At 45.3% G+C, this 24,017-nt stretch overlaps 1 protein-coding gene across 7 annotated transcripts in view; it reads right to left on the bottom strand.

Moving 5' to 3' along the window:
- The window catches only part of nfixb (nuclear factor I/Xb), a 310,864-nt gene that overhangs the window by 230,961 nt on the left and 55,886 nt on the right, over positions 1-24,017 (bottom strand). The window contains exon 3 of one of the 7 annotated variants that reach the window (XM_069927189.1): positions 21,416-21,685. The exons of the other annotated variants lie outside the window; for them this stretch is intronic. Coding sequence (XP_069783290.1) covers positions 21,657-21,685 — 29 coding nt within the window. The 3' untranslated portion in view covers positions 21,416-21,656. Of the gene's footprint in view, positions 1-21,415; positions 21,686-24,017 lie in introns of those variants that run through there. 7 annotated transcript variants of the gene reach the window in all.

The raw sequence follows: 24,017 nt of genomic DNA, 5'->3' as shown, positions 1-24,017 counted from the left end.
GGCAGGACTGAAGGGTGAGGAGAGGAGAGGATGAGTAGGGTTTCACCTTTCTCCCCTGATTATTGGGGGCTGAGGAGGGATAACCCAGACATTTGAGACGCTCAGCAAGGTTGACTCTTTTTTTTTCCCAGACATGCAAGAGGCTCAGAGGGAGGGGGGGATTTATAAAGGTTTATAAAATCATGAGGTGCATAGATGAGGTAAATCATCACAGAGTTCTGTGGAGTCAAAAACTAGGGGGCATAGATTTTAGGTGAGGGGGAAAGATTTAAAACAGAACTAAGAAATGCAGAGGCTGGTGGGTACGGAAAATGAGGTGCCAGAGGAAGTGGTAAGAGGTGCAATATTACAAAAGACAAGTCCGTAGAAGGGAAAGATGTTTTAGAGGATTAGATGGGCTGAAGAACCTGTATCCTTGCTGTAAAACACCATAATGATGGCAGCGACTGCAGAATTCCCCAATAGGGAGCGTAGCAGTAGTTAGTTTAGGTATCTTCACAGGGACACTCAAAGTTCTGATAGAGCAAAGTGAAGGGAGAAGAGTTTAGGGAAAACATCAGGTCCCTGTCTGAGTCTCTTCAATGCCCCTAATGTTCCAGCCTCCACCACCACCCCTGGCAAGGCATCCCAGGCCCCCACACCCTCTGTGTAAAAAAAACACCCCTGACGTCTCCCCTAAACTTCCCTCCCTTCACTTTGAACAGACATCCTCTAGTGTTTGCTACTCCCACCCTGGGAAACAGGTTCTAGATGTTCACCTTATCTATGCCTCTCAGAATCTTGTAGACCTCTATCAAGTCACCTCTCATCCTTTTTCGCTCCAAAGAGAAAAGTCCCAGCTCTGCTAACTTTGCCTTGTAAGACTTATTTTCTAATACACCCTGGTAAATCTCCTGTGTCCCCTCTCTGTACAATGAGGTGACCAGAATTGAACACAATATTCCAAGTGTGGTCTCACCAGAGATTTGTAGAGCTGCAACATGACCTCATGACTCCTGAACTCGATTCCCTGACTAATGAAGCCCAGTATCCAATAGGTCTTCTTAACTATCCTATCAACCTGTAACCTCGGGAGATCTATAGATTTGGAACACAAGTCCCTCTGTTCTTCCATTGTTAGGTATTCTGCCATTAACCATGTTGGACACATTTCATTGATGAGAGGTGTATATGTTCAATGGCTCCAAATACCACCCAGTCAGCTAGAGTTTCCTGACTGTCCTTTGCTGAGATCAGCCTCACCGTTTGACCCATCCTTGTGTTCAAATTGCTCCATAGCCTTCCCCTACCGTCAGCCCTTCTTCTGCCTTAAAGACCTCCAACATCTCCAAATCTTCTCCAGTGTTAGCTTGGTCATGGAACTGCCTCCCCACACGTCACAAAGTGCCCCTTAAAAATTACCTAATAGACAGAGCTGTCCTCATACTTCTCACTGGCTTTCCTTTGTGATCACTCTTGGGAAGATCATCTGCATGCCTGACTTATCAAACTAAATCACTACCTCAACTGGGGGTGGGGGAGAGGGGGGGTGGTAACAATACGAGAGTTTATTGGACACTCAACTTCTCCTCACTTTTCAGGAAGGCAACTGCACTTCCTGAGAAGACTGAAGTGGGCAAGGCCACCGGCCACCTTTGCATCAACCTTCCACAGGACCTCTGTCAAGAGTTTATAGATATATCAACATTCTTGCTGCAGCCACACTAGGAATGTAAGACACACCAGCGACAATGTATATTAAATTATCTCAATTGAGGCCAATCTTCCAGGATTTCTATGGATTTTTCTGGAAATATTAACAAATCTTTAGTCCATCAAACATCACACCAAGCAAATCAAAAGTTAGGCCATTTTTAAAAATGAACGATTTGGATTTTTAATTATTGGAAGAGTAAAGGATTGCTGTTGGTAAATGAAAACTCTCTTCACCATCTGATTGGTGTAAGGTGGAGATAGGCAAGTCAGTCAATCAATTGCAGGGATGTGGGACAGGGACTAACTACGGGACAAAGCCTACAGAGATGACATTATTTCCCTGATCCTGATGTTTAATGAATCTGTGGGAGGGAATTCTCCAACACAATTGCGGACAGTGGTTAAATCAAATGTTAACCAACTTAGGCTCGTTTAACTTGCCGAGTATTAAAATTAAAAAATATTGTGCGTAGGAAGAAATCAGTTAGATGGGAGATGAGAAGAGGGCAGTTAACCCCGAAACCTCTTGCACCATTGCATGACACCATTACACAACAGTGTGTTCCAAGATCACTTTTCTATTATCTCTGATCAATAGCAAAACAATATCTCTGGACAACAAAACTTTTGCTTCCTGAACAGTTTTGGGTGTATTTTATTCCTATCACCTACGATTTTTTAGATACAGCTCATTTTTATGATTTCCTGACATTTTGCGTCTCCGTCAAGCAGACAAAACCATGAAGTACAACGTGTCATCGAAAATTCATTTTCTGCATTCGCACATGGACGTCTTCTCTGCTTGATCTTGGTGCAGTCAGTGACGAACACGGTGAAAGGTTTCACCGGATGTTGCGACCATGCAAAAGCTGTATCAGGGTAATTGGAATCCATCAGTGCTGGCCAACTATTGTTGGACACTGACGCAAGAGGCATCAGATGTTGAGAACAAACAAAAATCAGCGGCAAAACATTTTTCGGTCGGTTGAACTAACGCAACGTGTCAGCGTCATTATGCGATTAAACATGGTAAATTCAATCAAAGTTAATCTAATGTTTCTCCCACTTCCTACGTGATACAGCAAATCTGAAATTATCTGTGTTTTTCAGGAAGCAAACCTTTAACAAAAAAATGTCCAGTGCCATTACTCACAAATTTATGCCACATAAGAATATAAGAAAAAGGAGCAGAGTCAGCCATTCGGCCCGTCAAGCCTGCTCTGCCATTCAATCAGATCATTGCTGATCTGATGACAGGCTCATCTCCACCAGACTTTTCCCCATATCCCTCAACTCCCCAACTATGTAAAAATCTATCTTGTCTTAATATTTTTACTGAGGTCGCCTCCACTGCTTCAATGGGCAGCAAATTCCACAGCTTCACCCCCTCTGGGAAAAGCAGTTCCTCCTCATCATCCTAAATCTACTACCCTAAATTTACTCCCCTGAAATCTTGAGGCTACGTCCCCTCGTTCTGGTCTCCCCCACCAATGGAAACAATGTACCTACCTCTATTTTATCTATGCATTTCATAATTTTATACGTTTCTACAAGATCCCCTCTCATTCTTTGAAAATCCAGCGAGTACAGACCCAGACGCCTGAATCTCTCTCTCTGCTGCCATTTGTGAAAGGGTTCCAAATTTCTCTGTGCATGGAAGCCTATCCAAATTTCAATCCTGAAAGGGATGGTTCTGATTTTTAATCTTTCTTCCCTTGTCTGTGACAAGCAAATTCCCTCTCCACCAAACATGATAAAACCACAAATATGTTAAACAAAAACAATCAAATCACACCTTAAGCTTTGAACTTCTGGCAATGCAGCTCTAGTTTGTATAATCTCTCCTTAGATTTCAATCAGTATTTGGGTCCAACATAACCAGCATCTTGACTCTGAGTTGAACTCCCACCTTTACTGAATTATACTGTAAAATTATTTGGGAATTTAAACAAGGTTCAATAATGGACAATTAAACTATTGAATCAACCTTTTCTCTCGTTCTGATGAAAGATCATCGGCCAAAGACATCAGTACAGCTTCTCTCACCACTGTCGCTGATGGACCTGCTGAGTCTTTCCAGCATTTTCTCCTTCCATGTTATTTAGGGACCCAGCTGGTAAATGGGTTCCCCATCAGAGACAGTGCACACACACTCCACTGCACCACCAATGAAACACCAGAATATGCTAATGTGACCTATCTGACAGCAGAGGAGGTGGTAGGTAACACATGGAACATTTAATACATCATGATCTACCTCATACAGAATATACACAGCTTATTCTATAAATTATTCATTTGCTATATGGAAAACCAAATATTGAAAGTATGCTGAACTCCATGAAGGATTGGAGAGTGATATGTGTACATCAAAAACCTTGTGATTTACTCAGCATGTCATTTACGCTGTAATGTTCACAGGGTGTGTTAGTCAAGTTTATTGTTGTCTGATTGTACAAGTGCAACTCAACGAAACAGCGTTCACCAGTCCTCAGTACACAAAACGCAGACACACATACAGACAAACAGGACAAGTATTCATATATATAAATAAATCAATAAATATCGGAAGGTCAGTCTGAGCAGATCCTTTGGTCGTTCCTTTGCCTGTGGGGAGAAGCTGATCCTCAGCCTGGTGGTGCTGGCTCTGATCCTCCTGCATCTCTTCCCCAATGGGAGCAGCTGAAAGATGCTGTGTGCGAAGTGGAAGGGGACCTCGATGATTTTGCGCACCCGCTTCAGACAATGACCCCGGTAGATCACGTCGATGGAGTGGGGAGAAGGAAACTCCAGTGATCCTCTCTGCCGAGCTTATGGTCCTGTGATCCGTTTCTCTGCAGAAATCGTCCCACACTGTGATGCAGCCGGCCAGGACGCTCCTGCAGAAGGTTGACATGACGGTAACCGGTAGCCTTGCCCACTACTTTTAGTTTGTATTCACAATAATACAGAGAATGGATAATCCCTGTGACTTGTACAGAGAGTAACATGAGGCTGTTTCCCTCCTTTCCCCATGGTTCATCCCATATTGTTCAGCGATGCCACCAGGCATGTACCCTGTCAGATCCACTCATGGCAATAAAACTCCTGATGGAAAAATAGGAGAGAGAGCTCCAGGAAGCAGAGTCACAGAGGTTACACAGAGTAACACAGGCATGAGTGTATTCCAAGGGGGCAGCCCACACAGGGTCCAGCCCATGTCGATAAACCACTCACAGTTAAAAACAACATTTTCACATCGGCAAAACAAGCCTTGCACAGGGTTCCTATTCCTCCAGGAAGGGTCTGAACTATCAAAGAATCCTTTTTATTCAGCATCTTTTTTATGTTTGGTTTTTGTGGTTCTCTCTGCGTATAAACAGTCCCAAATGTGTAAAAATTTGGAAATATTTAAACCGCGTTCTGCCATTTTGTTAAATTGAGATGGAAAATCTCGTGAAATGGTGCGAGGCTAACAGCCTGAGTCTCATTGTGGACAAGATGAAGGAGATCATCATGGACTTCAGGAGGACCAAGAATGACCACCCTCCACTACACATCAACAACCCAGTAGTGGAGGGTAGAGAACACAAAGTTCCTTGGAGTTCACTTAACCAGTGACGTATCGTGGACACTCAACATCTCCTCAATTGTCAGGAAGGCACAACAGCGACTGTACTTCCTGAGAAGATTGAAGCGGACAAGGCTACCAGTATGTCAATCTTCTACAGGAGCTCTGCTGAGAGTGTCCTGGCCAACTGCATCACAGTGTGGGACAGTTGCTGCAGAGAAATGGATGGGAGGTCTAGCCACAGGACTACAGGAGTGGCAGAGAGGATCACTGGAGTCTCCTTCCACCCATCGACGTGATCTACCAGGATCATTGTCTGAAGAGGGTGTGCAAAATCATTCAGGACCCCTTTCATCTTCCAACTGCTCCCATCGGGGAAGAGATCCAGGAGGATCAGAGCCAGCACCACCAGGCTGAGGAACAGCTTCTTCCCACGGGCAATGAGAAGGCTGAATGACTAAAAGAACTGCTCACACTGACCGTCCAAGTCTCTCATATTCGTAAAACAATATTTATTTATTTGTTTGTATACAGTATCTAAATACTTGTCCTCCATGTGTATTGTTTGTACGTGTGTTATGAGTGGTTGTGTGACCGCATTTTTTGCACCGAGGACTGGAGAATGCTGTTTCATCTGGCTATACTGCACAATCAGATGAGAATAAACTTGACGTGACATGCTGACAGATATTGAAGCCCTCTTTCTTAAAAACTGACCACGTGCACCAATGTTTTCAGGATAATGCAATGACCACTCTGCCTTCGACATTTGGAGGCCTCCACCTCTGTGCAATGAGTCCCCTGTTCAATGAAGACTGTGACTCTCACTACCAAGTGGTTCACCTGACAGAGTTGTGTTAAAGTGCAGCAGCAGAGCTTGGTGGTAAGTTCAGGAGCCATGCCCCTCCCAATCCCAGCAGAGACTCAGACTATTTCTCCACACAGCCGATCACCCACTCTCTTATAGGCCCAACACACTAATGGCATCATGAAGAAAGCACATCAGTGCCTCTACTTCCTCAGGAGTTTGCGTAGGTTTGGTATGACATTGGAAATCCTGGCAAATTTCTACAGAAGTGTGATGGAAAGTGCGCTGACTGGCTGCATCATGGTCTGGTATGGGGACACCAATACCCCTGAGCATAAAGCCCTGCAAAAGGTAGTGGACACAGCCCAAAACATCACAGGCAAAACCCTCCCCACCATTGAGAGCATCTACGGGGAACGCTGCCGTTGGAGAGCAGCAGCGATCATCAAGGATCCACACCACCCAGCACACGCTCTGTTCTTGCTGCCACCATCAGGAAAGAGATATCGGGACCACAAGACTCGCACCCACCAGGTTCAGGAACAGCTGCTCCCCCTCCACCATCAGACTCCTCAACGACAAACTCAACCAGGGACTCATTTAAGGACTCTTACTTTTGTATTTTTTTCTCTCAGTATTGCACAGTTTGTTTACATTTCTTTATCTGTTTTAATATATACATTGAGTACAGTTTTTTTTTGCACTGCCATTAAGTGGTAATTCTGCCTGACCCGCAGGAAAAGAATGTGATGTCATGTATGTTCTCTGACAATAAATCTGAATCTAAAATTATTCCTTTAAGGTGTTTCAGCTGAGAGGCCTTAGATAACAGACAAATATCTCCAAGATTGAGAGCTTAGCCCAATCCCACCTACACCCCCCCCCCCCACCATCATAGAGCACTCACTCCCAGCAACCGCCTCAGACTACCCACTCTGTAACCACCCCTCACAGACCATCCACTCTGTAACCACCTCTCACAGACCACCCACTCGTTACCCCTTCACAGACCACCTCATCACAGACCACCCACTCCCAGTTACTCCCCTCAGAGACCACTCACTCCCAGTTACTCCCCTCAGAGACCACTCACTCCCAGTTACCCCCTCACAGGCCACCCACTCTGTAACCACCCCTTACAGACCACCCACTCTGTAACCACCTCTCACAGACCACCCACTCGTTACCCCTTCACAGACCACCTCCTCACAGACCACCCACTCCCAGTTACTCCCCTCAGAGACCACTCACTCCCAGTTACCCCCTCACAGGCCACCCACTCTGTAACCACCCCTCACAGATCACCAACTCATTACCCCTTCACAGACCACCTCCTCACAGATCACCCGGTCCCAGTTACCCCCTCAAAGATCACTCACTCCCAGTTACCCCTCACAGACCACCTACTCCCGGCTACGCCCTCACAGACCACCCACTCATTACCCCTTCACAGACCACTCACTCTATTACACCTCCCCCTCACAGACCACCCATTCCCAGTTACCTCTCGCAGACCACTGTTACCCCTCCCCCTCATAGGCCACCCACTCCCCGCTATCCCTCCTTCTCCACCAGAGCCTGCCAACTCTCGCAAACATCTCACATTTCATTTTCAACATAATCCATTATAATATTGTCTTCACATTCACTCAACCTGACTCCTGAGCTCCCAAAACAAATTAAAGAATAATTAACTGCTTGCTGTTCCATTATATAACAATTCGCTGCTTTTCGACCTCATCCTGTACAAGAAGTCAGGACAATGTAAAATCGTTGAAATGTAGACCAAGGAGGTAAGAGATCATCCATTTGTGATGGAGATGAGGAAATATTTAATTTAGACGTACAGCGCGGTAACAGACCCTTCTGGCCCACGAGCCCATACCACCCAATTACACCCAATTGACCTACATTTCATTTTGAGCAGTGAGAGGAAACCAGAGCCCCTGGGGATACTGATGTGCATCCTTCCCTACCTCCCACGCATCTATGTGCCTGCCTAAGTAAAGCTGAATCATCTGTACAACTAAAGACTTTGCTAAAAAATAGAACATTAAATATTATGTGTAGGAACGTACAGTAACAATAATTTAATTTAATTTTTAATTTAAAAATACAGCCTGTGCTATCCAATTAACCTACACCCCTGTACATTTTAAATGGAAACTGGAGCTCCCGGGAGAATGTACAAATTCCTTACAGGCAGTGCGGGATTCAAACCCTTGTCGTTGGCACTGTAGTGGTGTTGCACTAACCCTGCCCCCCAAGGAATTATCTCCCACAGAGAGCCATGTGGGCAGTGTCAGATATAATCCCTTACATGGCCAGAGTTTTCATCTCTGGTGGAATCAAGGACAATGGAGAGCAGGCTGGCGATTGGACCAGGAATCAGACCAATCTCATTGGGCTCCAGTATGGTGGACTCTCATACTTATCTGTAATGTTCTTCAGTTCTCAAATGTGCTGTTGAAAATCCAATGTCACTGCCCACACACACACACACGCACGCACACGCACGCACACGCACGCACACACACGCACACACACGCACACACACGCACACACACGCACGCATACGCACGCACACGCACGCACACACCACACTCCCAAACATGTGAAGTTAGATGTAACAGGATATGACGAGACAGACTTCACCGTGGATGAACATTTACCCAGCTATCATTTTACACCTATAAACCAATACATAGATTTGAACAAAATGTTCCCATAAAATCAGTGACCCATGCAGTGCCCACGTCGTGATTACTGTTCACTGCCAACCGAATGCTGCAATGTTCCAATGAATGATAATGGTTAAAAAACAGAAATAGAAAAGTGAGGCCCTGATTGACCCTGGACTCTGGGTAGGTGCCTGGTCTCTGGGTAGGTGGCGGTCTCTGGGTGGGCACCTGGGGTGCATATAGGTCCCTGATATAATCTCCAGATAGGTGCCCAGTGTACACATAGGTGCCAAGTCTCCAATCTCTAGGTAGGTGCCTGGTCTCTGGGTAGGTGGCGGTCTCTGGGTGGGCACCTGGGGTGCATATAGGTCCCTGATATAATCTCCAGATAGGTGCCCAGTGTACACATAGGTGCCAAGTCTCCAATCTCTAGGTAGGTGCCCAACCACCCCACATTTGCCCAATTAGTTTATCCAGCTCTCTCTCACAAGCAGGTTCAAATGGAATTTTCATCTTGCTATCAAACAGCACCTTCCTCACTGTGCACAGCATTCTCCCCGATCACTTGCCTTGAGCTTGCGTCTTTGGCTGGCCCATTTTTTTATTAAATCCCTCATAACTTTGAACATTCACAAAAACCTGAACTGCCATTACAATGCTGGAGGAACTCAGCCAGTCTCGCAGCATCCATAGGAGGTAAAGATCTATTACCAATTTTTCAGGCCTAAGCCCTTCCTCGAGGTATGAGCAAAAAGCACCTAAATTAAAGACTGGGGAGAGAAAGGGGGAAGAATGGGAGGGGGAGGGGTCCAGACCAACAGACAACAGGTATTAATTGGATATGATAAGAGGAGAGGTGAGAATTAATTTGGACTCTGTGAAAGGAGAAATTGAATGATGGAAAACAAAGCCAATTATTCCAATTAATAGCACATGATGTGCAGGAACTTTGCAGTGTTCGCTGAAGAGGACTTCCTTGAAAAGATTCAGAAGGCACCAGAGAGTCCAAGTGAAAGTTATGGGGCAGCAGAATCTTGTTGGAAGCTGCAGTGAAGTTGCAGGTCTGGAGCTGATGAGTGTTCTATGGTCATCATGTACGACCCCTGCACCCTTCCTTTGTTGTACATCTTTACCCATCTAGCTGCCCATGACAGCGGGCACCCAAATGCCAGCACAAGATGAACACAGGAAGAATGCAGCACATCCAACATGTCTTCCAATGTCTGCTCATCTTAATGATTGTTGAGAACCTATATCCTTCCCATGCACGGGAAGAGTCCATCTCAGTGTGCTAACGTAGCAGAGAAAGCCAGGTAGATCATTAAAATTGCTTAGAAATGTAAAACATTACAGCACAGAAACAGGCCCTTTCAATCCTTCTAGTCTGTGCTGAACCAATTTTCTGCCTAATCCCACTGACCTGCACCCAGTCTATAGCCCTCCATACTCCTCCCATCCATGTCCCTGTCCAAATTCTTCTTAAAAGTTAAATTTGAGCCCACATTCACCACTTCAGCTGGCAGCTCATTCCACACTCTCTGTGTGAAGAAGTTCCCCCTAAACTTTTCCCCTTTCACCCTTAACCCATGTCCTCTGTATCTCACCTACCCTCAGTGGAAAAGCCGACCTACATTTACTCTATCTATCCCCCTCATAATTTGGTGTACTTCTATCAAATCTCCCCTCATTCTTCTAGGCTCCAGGGAATAAAGTCCTAATCTGTTTAACCTTTCCCTGTAATTCAGTTCCTGATGTCCGGGCAACCATCTTCTCTGCACTCTTTCAATCTTTCCTGTAGTTCGGAGACTGAAACTGCACACAATACTCCAAATTTGGCCTCACTAATGTCTTACACAACTTCACCCTAACATCCCAACTCCTGGACTCAATACTTTCATTTCTGACGGCTTCTCCAGACCCAACGATGATTGAATCTAAGAATAGCTCAAGACTTTCGTAGTTGTTCATGAGCCAAAGCCAAATATCTAATTACTTCATCATATGCAGAAATCTGTGAACAACTCTATCATAATTAAAGTAATTAAGTCAATATAGTTCTTGGTAAATACTTATTTAAACTCCTTGCAAAGCTGGTGCAATTCTGTGTTTCCTTTTTATTCAAATTAACTTTTATGCTCATTAAGAGGTGCGACATGTCAACTTTGAAATCTTGACTAATGCGGTGCCTCTGAATGTGTACCGTGTCACGAACACCCAGGCAAGGAACAGGGTGCAATCCTCGGTTCCTTATGTTCTGACCCAAGAGCCTGATATTCGATCTCAGCACATTAGCCCACTTGCTGCACAACGGCGATACTTCTGTTTTCTGCACTGTAGAGCCTCTGAGCTGGAGCACCCTCTGCGTTGATGTTCATGTGGCTCTCTGCTCTACTCACTCTACACCCATGACTGTGTGGTCAGGCACAATTGCAGTGATGTCTACAAATTTGACGATGACACCACAGTTGTCAACAGAATCACAAACGGCAATGAGGAAGCGTACAGGAGGGAGAGAGATCAGCTCGTTGAGTGGTGTCACAACAACCACTTTACACTCAATTAGCAAAACCAAGGAGATGATTGTGGACTTTAGGAGGAAGTCAGGAGAACGTAAGCCAATCCTCATTGAGGGCTCAGCAGTGGAGAGGGTCAAGAACATCAAATTCCTGGGTGTCCACATCTCGGAGGATCTGTCCTGGAGCCTCTATGTCGATGCAATCATGAAGAAGGCTCGCCAGCAGCTATACTTTGTGAGGTGTTTGAGGAGATTCAGTACGTCATCGAAAACTCTCAAAAACTTTACAGGTGGACTGTGGGGACCATTCTGTCTGGTTGCATCACGGTCTTGTACAGAGGCGCCAACAGTCAGGACGAGAATAAACTCCAGAGGGTTGTTAACTCGGCCTGCGAAATCATGGGCACCATTGAGGTCATCTACATGAGGTAGTGTCTTAAGAAAGTAGTCTCTATCCTCAAGGACTCCCACCACCCAGGCCATGCTCTCTTCACTCTGCAGCCATCGGGGAAAAGGTACAGGAGCCTAAAGACGAGCACTCAGCGGCAGAAGGACAGCTTCTGCCCCTCCACCATCAGATTCCTGAATGAACAATGAACCAAAGACACTGCCTCACTTTGACTTTTCATGCACTATTTTTTATTTATTTTTGTAAAACGGTTTATAGAAATGTTTGCCCTGTGATGCTTCCGCAAAACAACGAATTTTGTGACTTGTTCCTAAATTCTGATTCTGAGTTTCACTGGGAGCCATATTAGGGTTAGGGTTAGGGTTAACCCTAACCCTAACCCAAACCAATAATCCCCGAGAGCTGGAGTGAATTCCCTGAGTATGAGCTCCAACCAGGGTTCCATGCTGTTCCACAAACTCTACATTTAACCTCATAGCCAGCTCATCCACTCATTAGGATCACAGCTCATCTCTCAACTGTATTCCCCACCCAATGTTGTCTTTAACCTGTAGCACCTGTTGATGATCAAAACATTATCAACCTTAGATTTTAATTTAACAATTAACCCAAATAACTTGCAAATAGACTCCAAACTATGACCAGTCTTCAGAACTTTTCTACTGACACCTGAAAGAGCAGGGTCTAATTTTTATCCCGTGCCCCCTTGTTTGACAGTAATCCTTGGAAATAGCTTTCCTTGCTCATCAACCACATCTTAACCCTTTACCAGCACGGTTACTGGAGCAGTTAGCACCAGCGACCTTGGTTTGAATCCCTCACTGTAAAGAATTTGCACTTTTTTCCCGTTTCTGTATGGGATTCCTCCAGGGGCTCCAGTTTCCTTCCACCCTCCAAAACATATGGGTTCTAGTTTAATTGGGTGGCACAGGTTTCAATGGCCGGAATTGGCTTAGAACGCCACAGCACAGAAATAATAGTCTTTGCCAAACTATTATCCTGCCTAGTCCCACTGACCTGCACCCATTACATATCCCTCCATACCTCTCCCATCTTTGTACCTGTCCAAACTTATCTTAAATACTAAAATCGAGCCCACATTCACCACTTCAGCTGGCAGCTCGTTCCACACTCCCACCACACTGTGTGATGAAGTTTCCCCCCCTCATGTTCCCAATAAACCACCCCTTTCACTCCAACACATGTCCTCTGGTTTGTAACTCACCTAACCTTAGTAGAAAAGCCTACTTGGTCTATACCCATCATAATTTTGGAGTCCTCCATCAGATATCCCCTCATTCTTCTGTGCATTTTTTTTAAAACAGCTTCGGCCGTGTTGTAAAAGAAATTACAGAGAATGTACCTTAGTTTATCTAATCTCTTAACCCAAAAGTCCAATATGGTCACCCAACCCTGCTAATATCTTTCAATGCATGTGTGGAATGACACACAGTTGTGCTCCATGTACTCTGTTTTGCTTTCACTAATCATCAATCTGGACTTTATTGGTTTGATCACAATGAACCATAAAACCCAGTCCTATCTCCAGTTTCCTTTCAGAACCATGGAAAGTTGGGGGAACTTTCTATCTGGCAATTTTAAACCTTTGGATTTTCAATCCCAGATTGAACAGTTTCGCCCGTATGTGAGTAAATGAGAAAGATGGTTGGATAGTGCCCCTATGAATCATTTTGTGCCACATAAACTTTTATAACTGGACAAGATTCCACCACAACTCAGTGCATCACGTTACATCATTCCTGTTGTCCACCATTAGAGGATCCATTAAAACTTACGTAGAAGTTGGTGTGGAGTCAGAGAATGCTCCTCCAACAGTTAGAATCTCAAGGAGCTCCACTCCACGGACACTCAGTGACTTGGTGAAGGGCTCTCTTTGGCTTCTTTTTCACTGACTCTAAGGGGTGCAGGGCAATTTCTGATGATGGTGGATCTTCACCTGCCTTGCAGTGGACTAAAGGAAATTAAATATATTATATTTTCTGTATTATTTTCTGACAATGAAAGAACCTTGAATCTCCAGAAGAGTCTGCTGCCTTGTTACAGATCACAAGGATGAACTTTGAAGAGCTAAAGAAAACTGAAGACAATGGAACATTCTCTTACTTTGACAACCACATCATGGGTGAAAGGAAGCAACTCTGAACGAAGAAGTTTTGGCATGTTCCTTGCATCTATAAATACTCTATTTCTTTCGCTATTGTTACCAGTGTGGTCACTTTCATCTCGCCAGTGTGTCAGTTCATTTACCCCACTAGCGTTTGATCCAGTTGCCTGGACTTTGCACATTCTTTTCAACTTTAGCAATTTCCTGCCCGTTTTTTTTTTGGAAAGCAAAATCCGAGTTGCTTTGCTTTACTTTACAAGTTCAGTTAACAAAAAGAACTCATGCCCCAGAAGTCCCAAGTTCTAAGATTTAATCTGTAATGATCATCTCCCCCCAATCTGGCTGTGGATAGAAAGCAAACCGAGAGGTCACATCTATATTTGGTGAAAATCGCCCACTGTGTTGAGAACACTATCACCCTTAAGGTTTCCTGCCTTTGATAAACTTGATTAAATTATCGGCACTCTCAAAACATTGAGGTCTTCCAGGGATTTCTTTTATTATTAAAGGGACACCTCTGTCAAAATAAAAATCTTTTAGACATAAGAGGAATGCAGTTTATGGGGGGAGGGGGTGAGGGTAGAGGTGGACTGATGGGATCCACTCACAGAAATGTCAGGCACAAGAAATTTGGTGAGAAAAGAGTGAAAAACGAAAGTCTGCCGACGCTGTGATTTCCGTAAAAACACACAGTAAACGCTAGAGGAACTCAGTCGGTCTCCCAGCGTCCATAGGAGGTAAAGACATATTACTGATGTTTCGGGCCTGAGCACTTCCTCAAGGTGTGAGCAGAAGAGGAAGGCATCAGAATAAAGACTCAAGTCTGGCAGTGGAGGTGGGGTGGGGTTAACACGTTATATCACAATCTGAGCAAAGGTTTGGTCATTGGAGATTTATTCAAGGGACTTTCAAGTTGCATAAATACAAGGCAGTGACTTTCCAGCTTAGGTTTAAATCAGGTTGAAAGGTCGCTGGTATGAGGGGGGTATCTTATAGAAATATATAAAATTATGAAAGTTTAGATAAGATAATGGCAGGGAAGTTGTTTCCAGTGGTGGGGGAGATGGGAACTAGGGGACATAGCCTCATGATCCAAGGGAGTAGATTTAGGACGTAGATGAGGAGGAACTGCTTTTCCCAGAGGATGGTGAAACTGTGGAATTTGATGCCCATTGAAGCAGTGGAGGCAACCTCAGTAAATATAGTTAAGACAAGGTTGGACAGAATTTTACCTAGTCGTGGAATTAAGGGGTACGGGAAAAAGGCAGGGAGTTGGAGATAAGCCGTGATCTCATTGAATGGCGGAGCCGGCTTGATGCCCAACTCCTGCTCCTATGTTCTTATGTTATGGTGGTTTGGTTGACAAAGCTCATCTTGGCACCTCATGCACACTCAACTAAACAGAAGGCTGCGTGTTGGGTACATCCGAGCACCAGCTACTCATCTGCATGTGTTGTGCCAGAGTGTTGATGGGTGGGTGATGGGGGGGTGGAGCCAGCACAGTGGTGTAACTGCCAAAGAGACAAGACTCCAGTGACCTGCACTCAAACCCGACCAGCGCGACATAGGGGTCCAGTGGTTAGAAAATGATTACTTAAGGTGCCATAGGTACTCTGTGGTTAGAAAGGGATTACTTACAGTAGCATGTGGGTGGAAAGAAAAAAGTTGAGAGCCACTGCCTTAAACAAAGGCCATGGAGCCTTTGACAGGAACAAGCTGTGTGGTTTTACTGAGGTTGGGGTCTTGGGTGATACATGGGATGAAGGCCTGGAGCTTCTCTACCCTACAGGACCCTTGGCTGACAAGGGTCAACTTGTTTAAGCCTCTGAATTGGGAATGGGCAGGTGAGTACCACAGGTGGAAAATACAGCAAAGTCCAGCAAGGTCTGGCAAGTCAAATATATCTCCCACATGCTGGTAAAACTGAAGTGCCAGTGTGAGTTCCCAATAGAATCCAACCTTCCAAATGAGTGTTATCCATTGCCTCCAAGGTGCCTGAGCCAGTCAATGCAATGATCCATTTCTCCAGTGGCATTCAGTATTGGGGTCACTGGTCTCTTTAGCCAGTGTTTCATGGCACTTCTCGAAACACCAACAGTGCAGAGGGGAAAACACAGGCCTCCTCACCACCACTGCTACCAGGATACCCTGTCCCACTTTTGGGCATCAAGAAAAGAAAAAGAGTCATTTTCATTTACTTAGCACCTTAAAAACATAAGAAATAGGTGCAGGAGTCGGCCATTCAGCCTGCCTCGCCATGAATGTAATCCTGACCAATCTGATAATGGGTTCATCTCCACCTACCTGCCTTTTCCCCATATCCCTTAATTCCCCGACTATGTAAAAATCTATCCACCCTCGTCTTAAATTTATTTACTGAGGTCCCCTCCACTGCTTCAATGGGCAGCAAATTCCACAGATTCCCCACCCTCTTAGAAAAGCAGTTCCTCCTCATCTCCACCCTAAATCTACTCCCCTGAACCTTGAGGCATCGTTCACTAGTTCTGGTCTCCCCCACCAATGGGAACAACTTGCCCATCTTCCCCGCCTTACTGTATCATAGACCATCTCAGCCATTGGGTTTTGTTTCAAATGTGCTTGGAGGAAACTCTTGCTTCTCTAAGTTCGTCTCTCCTCCGGACCCATGAGAACAATGACTGGATGCAGGACCGTGAGTATGCATCACCTTCAGAGATGTGAGCCTTTGGGTGAGAGTTTGACCCGCGGTATCCTCTGATCTCTCCTTTGGAGAAGAGCTGTTGTGCTAACCTCAGTGTCCCGGCCTCAATTAACATCATGAAAACAGACGATCAGGTCGTTGTCATATTGCTGTTTGTGGGTGATTACAAATTGGCTGTTTCCTACGTTACGACAATGAGTACCCTTCAGAACTACTTCACAGGCTGTGAAGCACATTGGATGGTCTTGAAAGAGATGTGAAAGGCACTATAGACATGAAAGTCGTTCTCTTTGAAGAGCACTCACTGTTGTTATGTCGGGAAATGCCACATCCAATTGTACACAGCAAGGTACACAAGCAGCAAAGAATGAAGCACCAGATAATCAGTGCTGATAGCGAATCTGAGTGAAGGCTGGTCTGAATGAGTAACAAGCATGGATGTTCCCATGGTGTTCCAACTGTCCTTCAAATGCTCGGCATTGCCCAAACAAGTGGCATCTCATGGCAGATGTGTCAACACTCTTTGATGGTCTGTCCAATTCCTCCCTGGCTTCTTTTTGTGGTATCCAGTTGGAAGAAGCAGCGACTAACAGAAGGAATGGACAGATGCCTTAATCTCACTGCTGATTCAAGTCCCTTTCCTCACAGAGGCTCCTTCCCCGACCAGTTTCAAGCTGGCTTGGCTGGACTTGGTGGCATCTTCACCCCTGACAGGGGTAAAACACGAAAGTCTGCAGACACCGTGGTTGACGTAAAAACACAACGCTGGAGGAACTCAGCAGGTTAAACAGTGTCCTTTAGGCAGCAAAGATAAAGATGCAGAACCAACATTGCGGCCTTGAGCCCTTCATCAAGGTATGAGCAAAATGGAGGCAGCTGCCCAGACAAAATGGTGGGGGGAGGAGCAGGGAGGGAGGAAACACCAGCAAATAGGGAGAGGGGGAATGGCTCTGTGAATGGAGATGTCATTAACATTGACCAGTCTCTGTTATCCCACTCCCTGTTCTTTCTCCCTTCCCACATCCCTTTGTCTTCTTTCCTTCAGCTCTCCACCCCTTTCCCTCTCCATTCACAGAGCCATCCCCCCTCCCCCTGTTTGCTGCTGTGTCCTCCCTCCCTTCCCCTGCTCCCACCCCACCATTTTGTTCAGGCACCTGCTGATATTTTGTTCATTCCTTGATGAAGGCCTCAAGCCTGAAATGCTAGTTCTGTATCTTTATCTTTGCTACATAAAGTTCACTGTTTGGCCTGCTGAGTTTCTCCAACGTTGTGTTTTTACCCCTGACCAGATACATTTCAGGTGCAAATTTTCTATTCCCCCCACCCATGTCCACCTGTAAGTCCACCTCTCCAGGTTGGTCTTTTATGAGCATCTATCTGAAGGGGAGCAGGGGCAGTTCACTCAGAGATTTCCAGATTCCTTTATTGTCATGTAATAAAACAGGTGTAAGATTACATGACAAAGATTGGCCATCAGCAGAAATTTGCCCAGCGCCCTATACAGTCAGAGAAAGAGAAGCAGAATAGAGTCTCCTTCAGAGTCACCGAGTATCTGTGGATTCACCACCAGGGCTCCCACAGCCACAAGAGTCCAATCCAAATCACTGGCAAGCTGAGCTCTAGACCTGAACCTCCAACACAATTAGGAAGCCTCCACCGCATCCCGGTTCCGATACCTGGTTCTCCTTCAGCCAGTCTGGATCTAGTCGACCAGAGGCCAAGCTTGCTTCCCCTACTCAGCCGCCAGTAGTGTAGACAGGGCCCTGTGGCTGATCACTGGCTGAGAATGAACAGCCACTGCCTTTAAAGTCATTTCCTTCAAAAAAAATCTCTTCCCTAAATAAGATAGATCAACTGGTTGAGTGGGATCTCAATAACCACCTTGCACTCAATGTTAGCAAAAAGAAGGAACTGGTTGTAGTCAGGAGAACATGAACCAATCCTCATTAAAGGGTCAGCAGTGGAAAGGGTTAAGAACTTCAACAACCTATCCTGGGGTCTTCATGTTGATACAATCATGAAGAAGGCTCGCCTGTGGCTGTACTCCGTGGGAGTTTAGGAGATTCGGTATTTCACCAAAGACTCTTGCAAATTTCTGCAGGTGAACCATGGAGAGTATTCTGGCTGGTTGCATCACTGACTGGTATGGAGGTGCCAATGAACAGGGCAGGAAAAAACTCCAGAGGGTTGTTAACTCGGCCTGCGCCATTACGGGCACCAGTCTTCACTCCATCAAGGACATCTACAAGAGGGGGTGACCTAAGAAAGCAGCCTCTGTCCTCAAAGACCCCACCACCTAGGCCATGCCTTCTTCACTCTGCTACCATCGGGGAGAAGGTACAGGAGCCTGAAGACGAGCACCCAGCGGAACAAGAACAGCTTCTTCCCCTCCGCCATCAGATTCCTGAATGGATAATGATCCACAGACACCACCTCACTTTACCTCTTCTTTTGCACTCATCTATTTATTTTTATAATGTAATTTATGTCAATTCTGCAGCTGTGATGTTGCCGCAAAATAATGAATTTCATGATACATGTTCATGACAATGAATTCGGATTCTGATCGAGAGGCCCACAGTGCAACAGAGGTGTTAGAAACATGGAAGGATTTGCTTTAACGGAAGAATGGGCCAGGAGAACTCAATTTTTTTAACAAGTATTCTCTCCAACGGAGTAAACAAGAAATTGGATCACAGAAATCATTTTCCTGAATGCAGTGTAAATGAATAAGCACAAATCACTGATACTTTTTCCATTTCAAATTGATTCTGTAAGCTGCAGACAATCTGTGCTCCTCCTGATAATGAAACAGGACCCCTTCTCTCCCAAATAACTCAGCCTCAAAGGGTTAACAAGAGACTGTCTTCTCAAGGCTAGTCCCAAACTTGCCAAAGTTTCATCCACCCCATCTCCTTGTCCGGATTTGTCACCCACAGATCGAAGGTCCACAGTTCATAAAGGTGAGCTGGGACGGAGTGATCAGTTTTTCAATGTGGAAATACCTCAGACAGTGAAACATGAAGTCTGCAGACACTGTGAATGTAGCAAAAACACACAGAAATGCTGGAGGAACTCAGCCGTTAAAGGTACAGTATATTACTGACGTTTTGGGCCTGAGCCCTTCTTCAAGGTTTGAATGAAAAAAAACACAGGCAGAATTAAAGCCTGGGAAAAGGAAGGGGGAAGAATGAGAGGGGGGGGGGGGGGGGAGTCCAGACCATCAGACAAAAAGTGTTAAATTGATTTTTTTTTAATTTTAAACATATGGCACAATAACAGGCCCTTTCAGTCCACAAGTCCGTACCACCCAATCAGACCCAACTGACCTACAACTATCTGGTACATTTTGAACAGTGAGATGAAACTGGAGCCCCCAGGGAAAACCCACGCAGATACAGGGAGAATGTACAAACTCCTTACAGATAGTGTGGGATTCAAACCCTGGTCTCAAGCACTGGCATTGAGCTAACCACTACGCGAACTGTGACATCCATGGATAAGAGGAAAGGTTTTGGCTCTGTGAAAGGAGACAGAAGGAAAAGACAGGGGGGGGAGGGAGGGAAAAAGACTGGAGAAGAAGATGGGAGGGGTGGGTCGAGGGTTTAATGGAAACTGGAGAAGGCAATGTTAATGCCATCCAGTTGGAGAGTGCCCAGACACTGTTACAGCATACCAGCAACCGGGTGTGAATTCTGCACTGTCTGTAAGGAGTTTATACGTTCTCCCTGTGACTCTGGGAACTCCGGTTTTTGCCACCCTCCAAAACGTACCAAAGGTACCAATTGGGTGTAATGGGACGGCTTGTGCTCGTGGGATGAAAGGGCCTGTTTCCATGCTGAAAGTCTTAAATATATCCAGGCAGAGAGTGGTGATGGTCTGGAATTCAGTGGTAGAAAGTGAATTAATTAGGGCATTGAAAGGGAATTTGATAGGGCGCCAGAGTATAATATGCAGGGCTGTGGATTAAATGCAGGGGAATGGGACTGACAAGATTGCTTTACTAGAAGGCAGCTCCAAGCCAGTGGGCTCAATTGCCTCCTTCTGTGCCACGAGGTCCATACGACATTATCCACTCTCCAGCACTCTACCTCCCTGCTCCAATTCCATCAGAAATTCCAATAGCAGATCAAGCACCCACAATGGGAAGGTGGGTATCAAAGGAAGAGCTGGCATCCATTACCCCATAACAGGGCATTGCCATGACCAGCACTGACTCCCTTGTAACCAGGGAATTGCTGTGGCCAGCACTGACTCCCACACTGTCTCAGTAATGCTTTAGATAATGGTGTTGTTACCTACCTTCAGAACCTGACTCATTCCTCCTTGATTTCTACCCTGGTCAGCCGGAGAGTGACATAGCCACGGGCCAATGTGTACAGCTGAGTCACTGCCACATCTAACAGCCTGTGCAATGGCAGTGTTTCAGGAAAGGTTCTCAAAGTGGTTCACCTTCAAACCCATTCTCCCAGTCACATCAGAAGCAACACTTCCCAGCACTGGCACCGAACAACTTTCTACACTTCAATAAAAAGCTAAGTGTGTGTGTGTGTGTGTGTGTGTGTGTGTGTGTGTGTGTGTGTGTGTGTGTGTGTGTGTGTGTGTGTGTGTGTGTGTCTGGGTGTGTGTGTGTCTGGGTGTGTGTGTGTCTGGGTGTGTGTGTGTGTGTGTGTGTGTGTGGGTGTGTGTGGGTGTGTGTGTGTGGGTGTGTGTGTAGATATATATAGTATATAGACACCTCTCTCTCTTTATATATATATATATATATATATACACATACACATACTGTATCATAAAATATATATATATTATGAAATATTTATTTATCAATGGAATGATTTTATAATCATATATTAATGTTTTTAAATATATATTTTAAGCTGAACTCTGACATAGAACAGTGAGAAGTAAAATATTTAAATAACTAAAAATCTCTGAGCTCTCAGTTTATTTAATAGTGAGTTTTTTTTGGCTTTTTGTACACACTGAACAGATGTCCAACTTTGTCCAAGCCAACAGGTTGCTCAGTTTGGAAGGTTTCAATGCCACGCGTGTCACCTGAAGCAGGAGTCGATCAATCAGTGGGGGAAAAACACCTCACATAATTTGCCATGGGATTTGCAGCAAGGTCGGCCTTTGAAAGAAATGGCAGAGATGATCTCACCAACAGCCACTTCCCTCTCCACAACATGGTTAGTGGTCGGTTCTGCCCCAGAGCTGATCTGAGAAAGTAAACGCAGGGTTTGACAGTATCAGGCAGGTAATGTGGAAGAGCAATTTAACCATCGCACCAACTACGTCCTTCCAGAGAAGAAACCTGCAACTCAAGGCTGACATCATTAGTGTTGCACTATTGATCAACCACATTAACCGAGAGGTGTGATTAACAGGCTTTAATCACATCTCACATGCTGCTGGCCCGGTTCCAAGGCAGGTACTGAGGGAGGACTTTGGGTGGAACAGCCTTCTGGAGATTCTGAGGGGAGGAGTCACAGGTAAAGGGGCACGAGCCAGCCCATAGAGTACATTCATACAGACAGTGCTAATAACTATACAGTGGTTCCCCACACAGTCTGCAATGAAGGAATGCAGCAGTATTTCTAAATCTGCTGATCTCCTCGCCTGCCCAGCTTCTTGTTTTGTAACTAGGAGAAATTTAATGCCTTCAGGCATGCAGGTAACCCTAGCATTCTCAAGTTTACCATTATTGGGGACATTTTTTATTTCCATTTGTCAACCTAGCAGCACAAACCTGGAAAATAATTCACTCATACACATTATAGAGTGAGATTCAACCACTACCTGAACATCAGGTAATGACGTATGGTCCAGGTTAACATTTTACTTCCATTGACTACATCGCACAACTCAAGTTCAGAAGAAAATGGATTGACTGATCAAATCTGTCAACATGATCCTGGGGATCTGAGACAGGCACAAGATTAGTCTGCCAAAGAATTGCATGGACAAGAAAAAACTCCAGAGGGTGGTTAACTCGGCCTGAGACATCGTGGACATTATCCACTCCATCGAGGACATCTATATGAGGTGATGTCTTAATAAAGCCGCCTCTATCCTCAAAGACCCCCACCACCACCACCCAGGCCATGCCCTCTTCACTCTGTTACCATCAGGAGAAAAAGTACAGGAGCCTGAAGACGAGCACCCAGTGGCACAAGGACAGCTTCTTCCCCTCCGCCATTAGATTCCTGAATGATCAATGAACCAAAGACACTGCCTCACTTTGACTTTTCATGTACCGTTATTTATCTTGTTGTAAAAGTGGTTTACATGAACGTTTGCACTACGATACTGCTAAAAACACCAAATGTTGTGACTTGTTCATGACAATAAATTCTGATTCTGGTACAGGCCCTTTTCCTCTTGCTTGAAGCTCAGCCCCACTGTCCAACACCCAACACTCGCGCTGTTTCATCAACGTGCCCCAGATTCCACCCCTCACCAATGTGCTGGGGACCATTTGACAGCCGCCAATTGACCCACCAACCCGCATGTCTTCGGGAGGTGAAGCACCAGACGAACAGGAAGGACATGCTGACTCCACACAGACAGCACCAGAGGTCGGGATTGAACCTGGTTCCCTGAGTTATGAAGTGGGGCCTCAACAGAGTGTGGCAGTGTACCACCTGCTTGGTGACATTTAGAGAAAGAGAGATGTCATCTTCGGTAAAGGAACCCCATGGAGGGAGTGCAGATAAATACAATGCGTGTTCAGTATTAGGGATAAGCTCCAGTTGTCCTGCCAGTGCTCGAACTGAGTGAGCAACAGACTGACATTACAAATGAGACGTGCGAGTCAGGAGACCAGAACCAAAATAAAATAATCACACTCAAGCTTGCCCTTCTCTGAGCGTTGCTGTTGGCTTTCTACGGCCCATCATTGGGCCTTGTGTGGGGGAGAGCACCTTGCGCCATTTTAGGCACAGCTTCAGTGAAGTGAAAATGGCGCGAGACTGCGTCCTAGTAACCTGCACTGTGGACATGCTCCTTTCAAATCCATGCATATCTATCAACAACAAACACAACTCATGCTGCCAAAAATCTCACACAGAATACACTGATAAATTTATGATGAATTAATTTGAGCCATTTTTCAACTGATCCGCCAGAATTATTTTGCTTTTTATTCCCCCAAAGCATTACCCAGGTGGACAGCTAATACAGAAGAGTTTTGAAGTAAAATATCGTTCGTGAAGCAGATTCAGTGGTGCACGGTTTAAATGACTGAACCTTGTTTTTAAACAAGATAAGATTGTGCAATATGGGCATACATGATAGTTAGTGCTGTTGTCCTAGCTGTGGCTCGCACCGTTACCAGTCAAGGATGTTAATTCTTTTCACCGTCAGTGGGATGGATGGAAGGGTGGGGAGGGGGAGGAAAACATAAATGCCTTTTAAATCACATTTCCCCACGATGGTTTTACAGTTTAAGCTTAGTGCTAGGACATGGGATTGTGGAAAACATAGCCCTGGTTGTTTGTTACCTATCGATAGATTTGCTGCAATTTTTGTGGCTATTGAGTTGGGTGCACA

Source organism: Narcine bancroftii, chromosome 3 (assembly GCF_036971445.1).
Source record: "Narcine bancroftii isolate sNarBan1 chromosome 3, sNarBan1.hap1, whole genome shotgun sequence".
In the NCBI taxonomy this organism is placed as follows: Eukaryota; Metazoa; Chordata; class Chondrichthyes; order Torpediniformes; family Narcinidae; genus Narcine; species Narcine bancroftii.
This window is presented reverse-complemented; position numbering and strand designations above follow the sequence as displayed.